This window comes from Crocodylus siamensis, chromosome 1 (genome assembly GCF_052110815.1).
Source record: "Crocodylus siamensis isolate JL-2025a chromosome 1, ASM5211081v1, whole genome shotgun sequence".
Classification (NCBI taxonomy): domain Eukaryota; kingdom Metazoa; phylum Chordata; order Crocodylia; family Crocodylidae; genus Crocodylus; species Crocodylus siamensis.
In genome coordinates this window covers 152626120-152642775 of record NC_143395.1, presented here as the reverse complement: position 1 = coordinate 152642775, position 16656 = coordinate 152626120, and the positions used below count along the sequence as shown (strand labels likewise).

At 41.1% G+C, this 16656-nt stretch overlaps 1 protein-coding gene across 12 annotated transcripts in view; it reads right to left on the bottom strand.

The window, feature by feature from the left end:
- The window catches only part of LTBP1 (latent transforming growth factor beta binding protein 1), a 357999-nt gene that overhangs the window by 41242 nt on the left and 300101 nt on the right, over positions 1-16656 (bottom strand). For 9 of the 12 annotated variants that reach the window (XM_090045667.1, XM_090045616.1, XM_090045626.1 and 6 more), the window contains 2 exons: positions 12641-12766; positions 5848-5991 (listed from right to left, as the gene is read on the bottom strand). In XM_090045667.1, the coding sequence (XP_089901793.1) occupies positions 5848-5991; positions 12641-12766 (270 nt within the window). The remainder of the gene's footprint in view (positions 1-5847; positions 5992-12640; positions 12767-16656) is intronic. The other 3 variants (XM_090045635.1, XM_090045711.1, XM_090045719.1) reach the window with 1 other exon arrangement.

Here is a 16656-nt window from a genome sequence, read left to right as displayed (position 1 = left end):
TGATCCAATTACTTACTCCAGATGTCAAAACTGGAATTCTTATTTTTTACCCAAGGAAAAAAATAATTTAGTTTATGTAAAATGCTATATAAAAACAGACTTTAAAAATATAATATTATATATTACTGTCTTTGGAATCTGTACCAATAGGTGTACATATTGGGACTTTAGGTTCACAGGAGAATACATTTTCTTTTCTGACCATCAGTAATTATAACAAGTTGATGGATATTAATTGTACAAACAAAATGCTGAATATGGAATACAGGTATACATAAGAACCTGTATATAACTTGTAAAAGGATACACAAGTAAGTTAATAATAAAAAATATTCAGCCAGATTTTCCCCAGGAGAAGATGATACAAATATCCACCCAATATTAATCTAAAATAAAGTTTCTGTAATTTTTTCAATCAATTTTTATATACGGAACAAAAGGAAGAAAAGCAAAAAAGATACTTGAAATATGCATGTTCAACTGATGTTTTCCTTTTTTGTGGTTTTTTATTTTTTTTTACAACTAAGTTGAAATGAATACTGGAACATGATAGGATGGCCTGAAACTGAGGAACTGAATTTTCATACACTAATAGGATCATTTCACAGCAAATAACAGGTGAATTTCTGCCAAGGAAAACCTAAATAAAAGGAAGTTCCAGATCCCCAGTGGTGAGTAAAAGGAAGTGTGAACATACAGTGTTCCACAGAGGCAGCAGCCTTTAACCACATGTAAAACATCCCTGAATTAAACTTATGCTTGAACTGTCCTCCCTTAGGAATGGCATCCCACTTCTGTTTAGCAGAGGAAGCAGGAAGACATTCTTTGTACACAAGATAGCATAAGAATATAAACATTAAAAATGGATGAATGCTAAATACATCTATGATGCTTGTGTGTTCGTAATGCAGAAATGTAGTACGGATAAGATATTTTTCTTTTCAGTGTAGGTCAGATGAGGCACAAGCTAATTTTGGGAGTGAGACCTGTGGTCTGAACAAAGACTCCAGGCAGCACCCTGACCTGCCAAAACTGCAAGAAACATGGGCATTGCATCAGCTTTTACAAGGGCATACCATGAACTCAGTGCCTCCCTCCCTTGTGGGTGGTGCTAGATGGAGAGCTGGAGTAGTGGTCCTGCACCTTTTTGTCTCTTATAGGCAGTGTAACCTTGCTGCTGCTGTTAACCTTGCAGATGTCTTACCAGCCAATGATCAGATCATATCCAATTTCTGCGCAAGTCAAAGGGAATATATGCAAGTTTCAGACACTAGTTCTGGCATGAAAAGAGAACAAAAGGTGCAAGTAAAATGTAGGTTAAAAAAAAGTACACTTTGGCTACTCTACAAGCAGTCTTCCAAAACTCACATATGTGATAGGGAATATTACCACTTCACAGTTTGAGTGTTCAGTTCCCAAGATCTTCATATTCTGATGCAGAATCTCACTGGAGCAAGGCAATGGTTAGCCACCAAGAAATCCAGGAAAAGAATATGCTACGTCTTTCATTCAGCACACAAAAGAATATCCTGTTTAAAGAGGAATTGGCTATGGAAAGAGCTTTCTTCCCTTGGCTGTGCACGAAAGTAGAGATTAAAGAATGGCAAGGTTTGGCAAGATTTTATGTCCTTCACAAGCAACTTATGCAGATCTGTTTCTAGTGCTGCCCAGTAACAGATATGTTCCTGTATTCCATTTGTCAAATAACACTGCATATGTTTAAAGCCTGGCTAAAGAGCAAACTTCAGTGAGCTGAAAAAATCATACAAAAAGTGGAAACTTGGCTATCCTACTAGGGATTGCTATAAGAGTATCACATGGGCATGTAGGCTGAAAATCAGGAAGAACAAGGCACTATTTGAGATGTAACTAGCAATGGATGTAAAAGGCAATAAAAAAGATTTTTTCAGAAGTAAAAGAAAGAACAGAAAAGTGTAGGTCCCTTAGTGCAGTGGTTCTTAACTGGGGGCCTGCAAGCAGGTTTCAGGGGGTCCACCTGGCCTGGCCCAGCCCAGTGTGGGGAGGAGCTGTATTGGCCCCCCAGGATTGAGGTGAGTCCAGACCTGCCTGGCGTTACAGCCTCCTTTTTGTGGGCAGCACTATGGGTGAGTGGGCAAGGCTCCACACTGCTGCTGCTCAGGTGAGTTGGGCCCTGGGGCTCCCCACTGCTAAGTCTTGCTTGCTGAACCCAGGGCCGTGTGGGCATAGCTGTGGAGCTAGGCTGGTCCTCATGAAGAAAAAGGTTGAGAACCCCTACCTTAGTGAATGGGGAAGACAATCTAGTAACAGCTGATGCAGAGAAGGCTGGAGTATTGAATGCCACTTTTTATTTCATTCTTCATGAATAAGGTCAGTTATCAGATGATGAGTGCAGCTGCCAGTACAGACAGGGAAGGAGATAATCAGCCTGGAGTAGGAGAACAGATCAGAAATTACTTAAAGAAGCTGGACATTTTCAAGTCAGCAGCGCCAGATGAGATGCAACCTAGAATACTCAAGGAATTGGCGGAGGTATTTGCAGAGCTACTGACTATTCTCTTGAGAAGGTATGGAGTTTAGCTGAGGTCCAGGACAACAGGAAAAGGGTAAAAGTAGTACCCATCTTCAAGAAAATGAAAAAACATGATCCTGGAAATTACAGACCAGTCCGTCTGATATAGATACTTGGAAAGACTATGGAGCATGACGTCAAGGAATCTATTCCTAAGCATCTAGAGGAAAGCAAGGTGATCAGGGACAAACAGTGTGGATTCACCAAGAACAGGTCATGCTTGACCAACCTGACTTCCTTTTAAAAAAAGATGATTGGCTTTGTAAATGAGGGAGAACTGTGAATATGATATATACTGACTTTAACAAAGTTTTCAATTTGTGTCCTACTACATTGTCATTAGTAAGCAATGGAAATGGAGTCTAGACAAAAGAATTGTAAGGCGGATACATAACTGATTGGATCACTATGCTCAAAGAGTAGTCATAAATGGTTCAATGTCCAACTGGGAGGAGATATCAAGTGAAGTTCTTCATCTGTCAGTCCTGGGTCCCAGCTGCCTAACAGCTTCATTAATGATTTGGAGGATGGGACTGTGCACAGCTGGCAAATTTGAAGATGACAACAAGCTGGGTAGAGCTATAGACACTTTGGAGGATAGGATTAGGATTCAGAATGATGTTGGTAAACTGGAAACATACGCTGAAGTTAACCAAATAAAATTTAATAGAGAGAAGTGCAAGGCATTTTAGAATGGAACAATCACATGCACAAACACAGACTAGGGAATGACTGGCTAGGGTGCTTTACTGCAGAAAAGGACTTGAGGGTGATATTCAGCTAACAGTTCACTGTAAGTCAACAGTGTGCTCTTGCTGTAAAAAAGCAACATTTGTATTAACAGGAGCATCACTTGTAAGTCACAGGACATTATTTCTTCTCTCTTCAGCACAGGTGAGACCTCACCCACCCATAACCAAACAGAAATTAAGTACACATAGACTAATTTAAAAATAGCAGAACCCAGTCTAAGATAGACATGGATCAATGTGGTATCAGACTCAAGCGATTTAGGTTAGACCAGTCTATCAAATTCTATACCACATCCTCTACAAACTCAAATTAGTTTGCAGCCTGTCAGCATCCCAGGCTGCTTTGCAGCTCCTCCCCACTTGCTAAGCCTCCGTTATAGGGAGGTGTGCTGAAACTTGACTCATGTTCAGCTGCTTACTTACTTCCAAGCTATCACAGAGCTGAGGCAACCCTGTCGGGGGTGGGGGTGGGAAGGAGAGTCTGTAGCTCAGTATTTTTCTATCTTTATGCAGTGCCTCTAAGTGAGGGGTAGGGGTTCAGGGAGGGACTGCTCTGCAGAAAGAAGAATCGGGCCCCTTGCAGCTCTGGCGAACATCCTTTCAGAAGGAGGGTAGGGGATGAGGAATCTGCATGCTGCTGCTGTGGTCTCCAGCCAGCTGCCCTTCCTGTGAAACAGCATCTCACAGCTCCTAACATGTCTACAGGCACCTTTAGATCACTTCTGCCTTCATATTTTTGAACATCTGTACTTAGCCCTGGAGCCCTGTGTCTGGTTCTGGGTGCCACATTTTAAGAAAGAAATGAACAAATTCAAGAGTCCAGCAGAGAACAACAAAAATTCTTAGAGGTCTAGAAGAGAAGTCAGCAACCTGCTACAAATGGTAGGCTGCATTAATGCAGTTTCGCCAAAGGCTGCTGCTTGCGAGTCAGCTGTCGCTGCCAATTTTCTTGGCTGCTGGACCATGTGTTGACTCCTGCCTGGAAAACAACCTACCGGGAAAGTGGGAAGAACTGAGATTACTTAGTCTGGAGAAGAAAAGATGGAAGGAGAAATTGATAGCAGTCTTCAAATACCAGAAAGGGGGAGAGAAGGTTATAGATAGGATGATGATAGGCTGTTCTCTGTGGCTACAGGGAACAGGAAGAGAAGTAACAGCCTCAATTGCAGCAAGGGAAATGTAGGTTGGATAGTAGGAAGAACTTTCTAACTATGATGGTGTTTAAGCACTGGAACAGATTACCTATTGAGGCTGTAGAACCATTTTTGGGGGCTAGACAAACACTAGACTGGAATGGTATAAACAGGGATGATCCTGCCTCAGGAAGGGGGCTGGACAAGATGACCTCTTGACTAAGGTTCCTTCTACCCCTATAATTCTAATTCCCTGATCTCCCACTTAGTCCTGATTTGCATGTCTTCTGATTTCCTATATGAGATCTTCCTCCATGACGATTCTTAGCAGATACTTAAGAATGCATTTCATTTTGGGAAAAGAATAGACCCACATGGGGGAAAACAGTTCTCTTTCAAACTGACCACAGATAAAGCCTTGCTACTCAACATGTCAAATAAAGGCAGATTCCCAGTAGATTATGCAGATACATAGACTATGATTGTGCATGCTGTCTAGACTCTCTGGGCTTTTCTTACCCTGATCCAGAAAATCTGTTTGGTTCCTTCAGCTGGGATCAGATACATGGCTTTGCTCCTCCAGTTTGTCTTTTGTGACCAGAAAAAAAGTAGCTGGATTTACCAAGTATCATTCATTTGTAGCACTGCTAGAAGGAGATGTCACTCCTAGTGCTTTCTTTATGCTTTATCCCTGATGTTATTATCACTGATTGTCATTTTAGTTATCATTATTATCATTATTAATATATTGAGATTAGGCCCTTGTATGATGAAAATAGTTTGTAGTTTTCTACAAGTAGGAGTAGATGGCAATACTGTTACACATTAGTCTTCTACTGTTATGCATTCTTCTTCTTCAGACTAGCTTTAGCAGTTCTTCAGCTTTTCATTCTTTTAATTACTTGATAAAGTGAGATCCTTTCCATCTAATCCTTTACTACTTGATTCACAGACTTGTTTAGTTTTGTGAAGCGTGTCACTGATGTTTCATTGACAGCAGTTGTGTGCCACTCTGCATTCCATTCAGTAAGCCAATACAGGCTATGTTCAGTGAGCCAAATCCTAGTTCCACTGGAGTTGCAAGGATTTTTATTTGGGAAATGGGTAGAAGAGAATATCCATAAGCTTCTAAGCCACAGAGGCTGGATACTAGCTTCTAAAGCCAGCTCAGCCTACAATGTAAAATCAAAATTAAACAACAAATATTTGCATACACAGGAAAAAAATGCTCATGTAAATCCCAGCATCTTGTGTGTTCTGCTATTCCGTATCCTGGTCTTGTTTCTTTCTCCAAATTAGAGCTGTATATCTCAGCAACTTTCAGTAAGAGATCATTTAATTAGGGTCTTTCCAGTAGCATGCACAATTAATGTAACCTGTAATATCTCAAACAAAGCCACTAGTATGTTACCTGGTGAGGTACGGAAGCGACACTGTCCAGTCATTGGGTCATACTCCTGGTTGTCATCAGAACACAAACACAAGAAGGAACCTTCTACATTGTCACAAAGGGCTTCACCACATACGCCACTCAGCATTTCACATTCGTTCACGTCTGGAAAAGAAAGCACATGTGGATTCAGACATGTTCTTCATCAAGGACAGATTTTTATTTAATCTACTGAATCTGTGCCAATGTTGCCAGCAGGAAAACAGAAATGATTCCTGAGGAAGGATTAAAAGCTGACTACTACTTAAGGAAATTAATTAACCCCTATAAGATAAAGTTAATTGAAAAGTCATACTAAAATAATAAAATGCTGGTGTTGATTTAAGTGTAGACCAGAGCACAGCTGTAACATGGGTGGTGTGACTGGTGCATTTGTGCAGAGTGCAAGGTTAGTATGGGGTGCAGTCTGAGGTACTGGCCAGCCTATTATTGTATGGCTGGCACTGGAAGCAGTTTAGCAATTTTATTGTATTGCTGTGAATAGGTTATTCTGCTCTGCTGAGAGATGTGTACATGTGTGGGTGTGTGCATGCACACATGCTGGTGGTGGTGGACTTCTAAAATCTCACACAAAGCAAAAACCTCACAGTACAGCTCTGCACCCGTCCTTTATTTATTTATTTATCCTCTCCCCACACCAACATATCAGTTGCCACCCTTATATCTTACACTGTAAGGTACTGGATCCTATTATACTAATGTCAGATAGCAAGAAGCCTTCAGTATTCATTTGTTCATGTTATTTAAAAGATACTGTAGCAAAACATTTTGCCTTTACTGTTTCAAAACTCATTGACACCCATGAGTGAAAATGCAGGGCTGTTTGTTGTAGCTGTGTTGGTCTAAGGACATAGGCAGACAAGGTTCTCTGAGTAGATGTGGTATCTTTTATTAGATCAACTAAACAGTCAGAAAAAAAATGTTCCCTGCAAGCTTTTGGGCACAAATGCCCTTCTTCAAACCACACCAAATGGATCCTGACCATGCCAGGACAAGACATGTAAAGCTGGCATGTCTCAGGTTTTACAAAAAACTCATTTCCACCAATCCCACAATAACTACATCCCACAACAGAACCATCACTATTCCTGTATTTTACACCTGCACCTCCAGAAATGTAATATCTCTCATCCAGGGCACCAAATGCCTTGATGGAAAATACGTAGGAGAAACCAAACAACAACTGTGCACCGGAATGAACGCACACCAAAAATCCATCAAAGACAAAAATATACAATTATCTGTGGGTGCCCACTTCTCACAAGACAATCACTCTCTCTGTGATCTCTCAGTTCTAATGCTCAAAGGGAACTTACGAAACACCTTTTGTAGACGAGCCTATGAACTAATTTGTGGTAAACCTGCCAAGAAGGTCAGCCTCCAATGGTTTAAATCAGTGGTTTTCAAACTCTTTTTTCACAGACCACTTGAAAATTGCTGAGGGTTTTGGTGGACCACTTAATAAACTTTTTTGTGTTCTACAAATCAAAGCACATAACTTGTATTTTAATATCAGTAGCCTTACTTTACAAGTACAGATATTCTCAATTGTTCCCCAACCTTTCTGTGGACCACCTGAATGGAGCTTGTGGATCAGTGGTGGTCTGTGGACCACAGTTTGAGAACCTCTGGTTTAAATAATATGGGATAGAAAGGAATGTGCAGTATCGGTTTAATTCTGCTTTGACTTAAAAGTGACATGTGTTTTACATCTGATTGTTACCATTACAATGTATCTGCTAACTTCATAATTGTAAACATATTAAATTATTTATTATAATATACAAATATACATATTTGTATGTATATTTAATTGAAAGACTACAGTATGGCATCTGAAATAAAGTATACTGGCTTCTTTTTTCTTACCCAAAGACAAATATGTAGTTATATAACTTAAAATGGATATTGCATGGCTTTATATTGTCTTGACCAGCTGACTCAACATATTCTCAATTATTTCATTTTTTCTTTTTGTTGTCTCGACACCCAGAAGACAGGATATTTTCTGGGAAATGTGGCTGGTAAGTTTTTTTCCCATAAAATTGTTTTTGGTAAACTATTAACATTAGTCTAGCATCTCCTGTAAGCTTATTATCATGTGTCCAGTTTAGTAACACTCTAAGATTATTCCACAGTGCCAAATCATTTCACTAATACCTGAAAAGCAAATGTAACTTCCTACAACTTTTTCTCTTTTTTTTCTTTTTTTTAATTTGAATGAATTTGTTGTAAAGTTATCATATGCAAAATGTCACACAAAACATTTGATTGCTCCAAAATTCAAAACAAAAGTATAAATATACAAATAGAGGAACCATTTATATTACTTGGATTAGCTTTGTCTCTGTTTATATTTCAGACCCTTAAAAACCCATCACCTTAAAATTAGTTCTGTAGAAGTATATCCCCTCTCAATCTAATCACCAAAAATTAAGGAATTCATCAGCTGGAGCAACAATGGCATTCACACTAAACAAAAGCCAAATTAAAGAAAGCATCCCGACTTAGGATAGCATTTAAGGAAGTGCTTAAATCCCTAGTGACATAATCATGTGTTTAAGTGCTGGTTAGGGAAGGTAAGGCCGGATTGAAGAGTAAAGTAAGGCCAAACTGAAGAGCTTGTTTATGTGCTACCTTGTGCTACCTTGAATTGGAGCCTCAGTTAAAAGGCTTTACTACCCAAACATCATAATATCAAACACATGCAAGCTCCTCTAAGGGCATGGAGAAACACTCACTTGCAGTGGTCTGTAAAGGGGAGGGAGAGCTATCATTTAGGAGCATGCAGCAGTTACTATGTACTAATGCTACCTGTGCATGAACCTGTAGTGATACAAGTGAGCTAAATCAGTCAACTTTAACCCTGGATGAAACAGAGTTGGGACCATGTCACACATTACACTTTGGAGGTGGTAACTGCACTTAAAATGCAATCACCTGCACATTCAAGCACTAATACACACACTTAGTACAATCGTATCATAGCAAAATTACGACTTTTTTGCAGGAGAAGTATGTCCAGATCATATTGAGTAACACTTGTTCAGGTATCTGTTCCATGGAGATAACATGAATTAAAAGACTCTGGTGCAGTATGGGGCTGGAACTGACAATCAGCTGATTGTTGGTCTCAGCCCTGGCACCACACAGGATCCAGTTCAAGATGCTGATGCAGTATAGGGGCTGAGACCACTGGCACTAATCCAGGGCCAGTTCATTACTTCAGTGTGGTGCAGGAGCAGGAACCAAAACCAGTTGATTGTCAGTCCCTGCTCCAACAGTGCATGGGAGCTGGTTGAAGTCTGCCATGGCAGAAACCAGGCTTGCTCTAGCATGCGAGAGGCAGGCGCTTCCCGGCTCAGCAGTGCTGAGCATGTGGCAGGGAAGGCATGGGCTCTGGGTGTGGGGGCTGAATGTCTTAACAGGAAGGTGTGCGAGCTACAGTGCCCAGTGCCAGGGTCAGTGTCCAAGGGGAGGGGTGGGCACAGCCAGTTCCAGTCCTGTTCAGAGTGGGCTGAGTCTGTAGTAAGCATTACTACGAGTCTGCTGAGAACATGTTCTAACTTTCAATAGAGCAAGGTAACCCCAATCTTAATAGAGCAAGGTAACCCCAATCTCAGAATCCCCCGCAAAATAAAACATGTGGTAAGTGTCCTGTGTGGCCAGGCTCTTAAAGCTGTTTTTTGCTAGATGTGTATTGCTTCAAGTTATGACAGTGTACCAGCTGCTCTAGACTGTGACCTTAGACAAAAGGTGTAAGATGTAAGGTCACGATGGTCTGGCAGTACACAATTATTCACTGATAAGACAATAATCTTTCTGAGGCACAGCTAAGGCTATATGATCAGATGCAAGGGTAAGGAACTGCATATAATGGTCCTCCTTCCCCCGCCAACCCTCTGGCACTGCTCAGCTGTCGTATACCTCAGGCCTTGTAAAACCATAGGATCCAACACAGGAAAAGACCTCTTGGGCAACTGACCCCAATCCCGTGTTACTGCAGGTAGCCATGTCATATAAGCCAACTGAAAATTATCTACCAAGCTCCATCTTAAAAGCAGTTAGCGTGTAAGTCCACCAGTCTTCCTTCCTGGCTCACAGAACATGGCTGTGGAAGAGACAGGGAGGAACAAAAAACAGAAGTAACTCATGTACTTAGAGAGCTTAGCTACTTTTGGCATAATGAGAATATAATATGCCAAATAAGGGGAATAGCTTTTAAAATATTAGTACAGGCATTTCCAACTGGTTTGGAGAGATGTTATCAGGATGTGCGTGCAAGTGTTTAGGTTGGATCTGGAGGGACTGTGGTTCTGTAGCTATTTAAAAAAAGGTAAGGCCGTCAGCACCACCGCATTTCTAAAAAGAGGTATTTTAAAGAATTTATTTCTAAAAGATTTAGTAACATTGGCAGAGGAAACATTATAGAAAACTTAGTTGGCTTAGGAAGATTCAGTGTGTAAAATTTGGAAACTAAATTCCATCATTTGTGTACTAAAAGCAGGAATTTTATCTCTGCTCCAAGTGCAATTCTCAAACACTTGTGTATTTCCTTAACTTGAAGCTCCTAAGCAATCTCCCTGACTTCAGGGGAATTAGAGTTTCTCTTAGGTCAGAAAGTCCAGACTAAATCAGAGCACAAACAACTCAGGGAAATCTGATGGGTGTTTTAAAAAAATAGGAACAATAATAACAAGTTAAGAAATAACTATTTGAGAAATGCAGAGGTATTTATTTTCAAAAACATTTTTTTTGTGGTAATGAGCTAACGCTGCCCCTCACTGACATCAATTGGAATTTTACCAGCAATGTGAGCAGTAAGAGCAGCCGGCCACGTACTGTATAAAGTCTCTCTCAGGTTTTTCTCAGCAAAGAGTTAGAAATCATAATTCCTTCCTCATTTTATCTTTATTCTTTCCTTATTTTAACTTTATCCACATATGAATCAGTTTGAAACCAGAGGAACAGCAATCAATTAATTAAAAAAAAAATTCTAGCCCTTAGAGAACTGAAGCATTAACTATGTGGAAAAGGCCAATTAACTGGTTGAAGCAGAACCTGTAACAGCCATATACTAAAAGGTCACACTGTAGTTCTAAATGAGTAAAAAATCAAATGTATACAAAGGCCTAAGTCTTTTAATTAAAAATAATTCAGAGGGCCAGATTGCTCGCTATGGGCAAGACCCACTCAGCGTTATGTAGATAGTACATTCCTGGTTCTACGTCCTTGGTTTGATGTCCCTCAAGGTGCATCTACACAAGATGCTACTGCGCAATAGTTACTATGCATTTATTTAGTAACTGTATTAGCAAGTACTAAATAAATGTGCAGTAACTGGAGTTACTGAGCAGTAGTGCTGGCAAATGCCTTTTAGACGATGCTACTGCACAGAAGCATATTAGCACTGTCTGTGCTGTGACACACTACTACACACTATATTTTTCAGCTACAGTGCAGTCAGTGTCTCATGTAGATGTGCTCTTGCTGTCCCAGACCTGTCTTACGTATGAAGTTAGCTAGCGAGGATAGCTTAAATCCCATGAATCTTGGTCAGGATCTCTACGCACACACTATAACAAGGTCTCAGGGGTTGGATGGCACAGGATCTTTGCTTTGACTTCTGGGAATTCCCTTGCCCCCATACAGATATGGGCAATTTTCGCTTCAAAACTTTCTTAGTGAAGCCTAGGTGTGTGAATGGAGCACTGAAAATTTGACCCATTACACTAAATGGACTTCAAAAGCAATAGTGGCTTCCTTTATATTTGTGTATGTATAGGAGTTATTAAAAAGTAGTGAATGCTATATTAGAATTAAAGTTAATTTCAGGTGAAAAACTCTGTTTTTATTTATAAATGGGAGCCAGTAAGTTAGCATGCTGTAGACTGAGCCCCAAAACAAACCCGAATTAAATTAAACATTTTTTAATTGAATTATTAAAAAATATTTTTTAACAATTCTTTTTCTCTCCTCTCTGTTCTACTCAGCTCAGTGTTACGGGTAGAAGTGTTTCATTGTGAACCCAGTTTGTGGAAACTGCTTAATGCATACCTTTTGTTGATCTGGTATTAATTTTTTATTAGAAATTTGTGCTGCTTCATCTCATGCTGAAGTCTAACCACCACTATTAACAACAGATCTGGAAACATATTTCTCACTAGAGAAATCTGCAGCTTTCACACGTTCAAGGAAATCTCAAATCTTTTCATGGTCATAGGTGTCTTTCCAGGAGCCTGAAGCCAGTGTTCAAATTTGTTCAAACACTGTACCTAAGAAGCTACGCTAATTCAGACTGGCTGTACCACACACCAGACTATATTTCCTGTAGGAGGTAGTACAGAGTTCTAATTATTTAGCTAAGAGACTAAACAGATGTTGCATTTAAATAAGCTAAAGTATTAAATTCAGTCCATTATGATTTACATTTTTGAATGGCCCTGACATTTGCAGAAATAGTAGGGGGTTTGTTTTTTCAAAGAGATAAAATGAGTGGCTCAGCTTATTTGCTGTTAGTTTCCATTCAACCCTAATAACAGGTTCTCATTAAATGGCTACATGGTAAGTTTCCACATGGTATGAAGTTTAAGTGAGCAAAGCATAGCTGAATATTATTTTACTCTAAAATAGTATGAATTTAAAACAAAATGATAGAAAACAAAATTATCTTATAAAAAATACATCTTCCTTGGAGATGTGTGCTATATCGCTGGAGTGCTGTGGTACAGACTATAAAAATCTGAACACTCACCGACACACCCTTGCCCATCCTGGGGGTCCTGATACCCTTGGTAACAGAGGCAGCGGTAGGAGCCATCTGTATTTTCACAGAACCCATGATTGCCACATACAGTGCTGTTAACACATTCATCAACATCTGAAAATAAGACATTTTGACATCAGACAGACAGACTACAAAGCAACTTGACAGTCAAAGGCAGGCAGCAATATACAATGTATATGAACAAAGATAGACAATGTCTGTACAAGTAGATAAACCGGGTTATCTGAACACGTTAAAGAAATCAACACAAAGGACAGGAGACAAAAACACTGTATGTTAGATAAATCTTTACATACAATGAATTTATGCAAATTTATAAGAACATTTTATGGATTATAGTTTCATAGTTGGTAGGGTCGGAAGGAACCTGAGCAGATCATCGAGTCTGACCCCCTGCCATGGCAGGAAAGAGTACTAGGGTCAAATGACCCCGGCAAGGTGTTCATCTAGCCTCCTCTTAAACACCCCCAGGGTAGGAGCCAGCACCACTTCTCTTGGAAGTTGGTTCCAGATCCTAGCCGCCCTGACAGTGACGTAGTGCCTCCTGATGTCTAGTCTGAATGTACCCTCTGCCAGCTTGTGACCGTTATTTCTAGTCACTCCTGGTAGTGCTCGGGGAAACAGGGACTCCCTCAATGCCTGCTGGTCCCCTCTGACTAGTTTGTAACAGGCCACTAGATCCCCACTCAGCCTTCTCTTGTGGAGGCTGAACAGGTTCAGGTCCCGTAGCCTCTCCTCATAGGGCCTGCCCTGTTGTCCCCTGATCATACGAGTGGCCCTCCTCTGGGACCCTCTCCATGTTGTCCACATCCCTCTTGAAGTGCGGCGCCCAGAACTGGACGCAGTACTCCAGCTGCAGCCTGACCAGCGTCGCATAGAGGGGGAGGATCACCTCCTTGGACCTGCTCAAGATGCATCTGTGGATGCATGACAAGGTGTGGTTGGCCTTCCTGACCGCATCCCCACACTGCTGGCCCATGTTCATCTTGGCATCAGTGATGACTCCAAGATCCTTTTCTGCCTCTGCACTGACGAGAGGCGAGTTCCTCAGCCTGTACGTATGGTGCTGGTTCTTCTTCTCTAGGTGCATCCCCTTGCACTTGTCAGTGTTGAATCCCATCCTATTCTCGTCCGCCCACCCCTGTAACCTGTCTAGGTCCGATTGCAGCCTATTCCTCCCTTCTAGCATGCCTACAACCCCCCACATCTTACTGTCATCTGCGAATTTGAACAGGATGCTTTTTACCCCCTCGCACAAGTCACTGATGAAGATGTTGGACAGTGCGGGCCCGAGGACCGAGCCCTGGGGAACCCCACTGCCCACATCCCTCCAGGTCGAAAATGACCCATCCACCACCATTCTCTGGGTGCGGCCCTCCAGCCAACTAGTGACCCATTTGACTGTGTAGGTGCCAACTCCACAGTCTCCTAGTTTTTTAATGAGAACAGGGTGAGAGACAGTGTCAAAGGTCTTCCGAAAGTCCAGAAAGGCTATGTCCACTGCTACCCCTGCATCTAAGGATTTTGTGACCTGGTCATAGAAGACCACCAGGTTGTTCTGACAGGACCTGCCTCTAATGACCCTGTGTTGGTTGCCCCCAAGCATAACCTCCCTATCAATATATCATCAATATATAATAATGGTGATGCACATGTGTCCTTAAGATTTATGTTACTCTAATATATTCAGCGAGACAAACACTGAGAACAATTTCATATAGTTAATTTTGTAGGAACCATATTCTGATGAATTGTTAGTTCTTAGTCATCTCCCATCTGATTAAACAATTTACCAGATTACAGCCTGATCAGACAAATACTGCTACATGAAACATAATGCACGTTACCAGAATCCTCTGTTTTAGTGCTGTTATCCTTTGTTGTAGTACTAAGTAGTCAATAATATGGGTGAAATTCAGCCCTCACCCTTGTAGGGTAGCACAAAACCCAGCATGCATTTAAATCCCATTGATATGAATGTAATTTAAACATGTTTTTAAGTGCTATGCTGACTATGAGCTAGAAACTTCATTTGGGGAGGTGGAGAGGGTTATGGGGATGTAAGCATTGGATAGACCTTGTGCTGGCTTTCTGCAGGAGTGTTTCACCACTATGCTAAAAAGTGATAGATATTCTTTATGGCTGTGCGAAGTTTCAGTCCCTGATTCGATTCGAAGTAGATTCAGCCTGATTCAGTGGCCGAATCTCCGAATCTGAATTAAATCAGAGGACCCTTTAATCTCTCTGAATAGAATCAGAACCCTCTGAACCGATTTGGAGAGATTTTGCAATTTGGACGTAGATGCAGCTTTAAATGTTTTTTTTAAATGCCTCTAGGTAGCAGGGACTTGTGAGTGCTGTGATACTGGGGTACATGGAGTGTCCCACAGAAGCATGGGGTACTCCCCAGCATGCTTGGCAGCAGACCCAGAATTGGACCAGAAGCACTTCCAGTCCACTTTTGGATCCACCAGGGAGCATGCAAGGGGGCCCCCCATGCCCTTCTGGTTCTGAAACTGGTACTTCCTGGGTCTGGGAGGGGCACCCAGGGTCCTCCCAGTGACCAATCACCAAGCCGGGGGAGTGCACTCTCCAGTGGACCCGGAAGGGGACCAGAAGTACTTCTAGACCACTAGCAGGGTCGCTGCCGAGCACATGGAGGGCTCCCCCCCACCCCCACACTCCTGTGGGATGCTCCATGTGCCTCCACATCACAGCGATCACAAGCTGCACTCGTAACTCGAGGTATGTAGAAAAAACATTTAAAGTGTCTATGGCTGAATCACTTGATTCTCTGAATCAGCATCAAAACTTCAGATTCAGATTTGGCCAAATTGAATCAGGGACAGTGATCAGAATCAACTAATCGAATTATTGTCCCTGATCTGGGCCAAATATGAATCCAAATCGAATGGGGCCTGCTTTGCACACCCCTAATATTCTTCCATATAGGCCTAATATGCAAATGATCTTCCTCATATGCATGCTGCGTCTTTACTTTGTAGTTCCTATTTCTGGCTTGTTGGCTTCAGTCATGAACATCACTCTGTAATGTCTTGAGTAGTCTTTGCTCTCTGTGCGACTCAGCTGCCTTATCAGTTTATAAGGAGGCGCTGCTACTTGTGGCAGAGAATGGTCTGTTATTCTAAGCATATTAAGAAGGCTGTGAATACATTATTTTTATCTCCATTTCAAATAAAACCTAAAACCAAATCCTGACCATTTGTGGTCATTAAAGATCTCCTGGCATGTTTTTCAGCAGTAAGGATGTTAACCCAAATTGGGTTTTAGCCAGGGTACTGGGGTTAGTACATTCTTCCTTCTTAAATTTCCCTTGCAATTTCCAATGTAGAAGTTATTTCCTTCCTAGAGGCTATTGTAAATGTTGAATAGTGATACTGTCCACTCTGAAACAACTTCTGTGTTGTTTCAGAGACAGCTGTATTTCAAGTGTGGAAAAAGTGATTCATTTATAATTTATAAAATGTGCCAAATACAGGCAATATCTGTACATCCAGGTTAACTATGCACGTTAAAACATACTTAATTTGAGAAAAAGGAAATTGGGAGAAGAATCCAAGAAAAACAACAGGTAACACAGACACAACCTCCAACTCCCATTTTTTCTCCTCTTCTTAATGTTGTCACATGCAATCATTTTCACTATGGCCATTAAAAGCCTTATATATTAATTGGTCTGAACAGTTGGCAGGATAGAACTGTTCGCCAAGTCATCTAACAGCTCTTTGAGCAGACAAGTATTTATTTTTGATATTTTTCAAAGAAGAAACAATCTTATCATTTCATTTTAACACAATCTCTTCTGTCCACCCCTAGTATTCTCTGCCACATCAGTGTCACCTTATTTACAATACCGAAGGCCTGAGAAAATCAGCAAGATGTAGCTCCTTCCATCCCCTTCACATAGTCACAACCACGTCAACTTCACCTTCTCATTCACAATGAGCCTCCGATTCAATTTG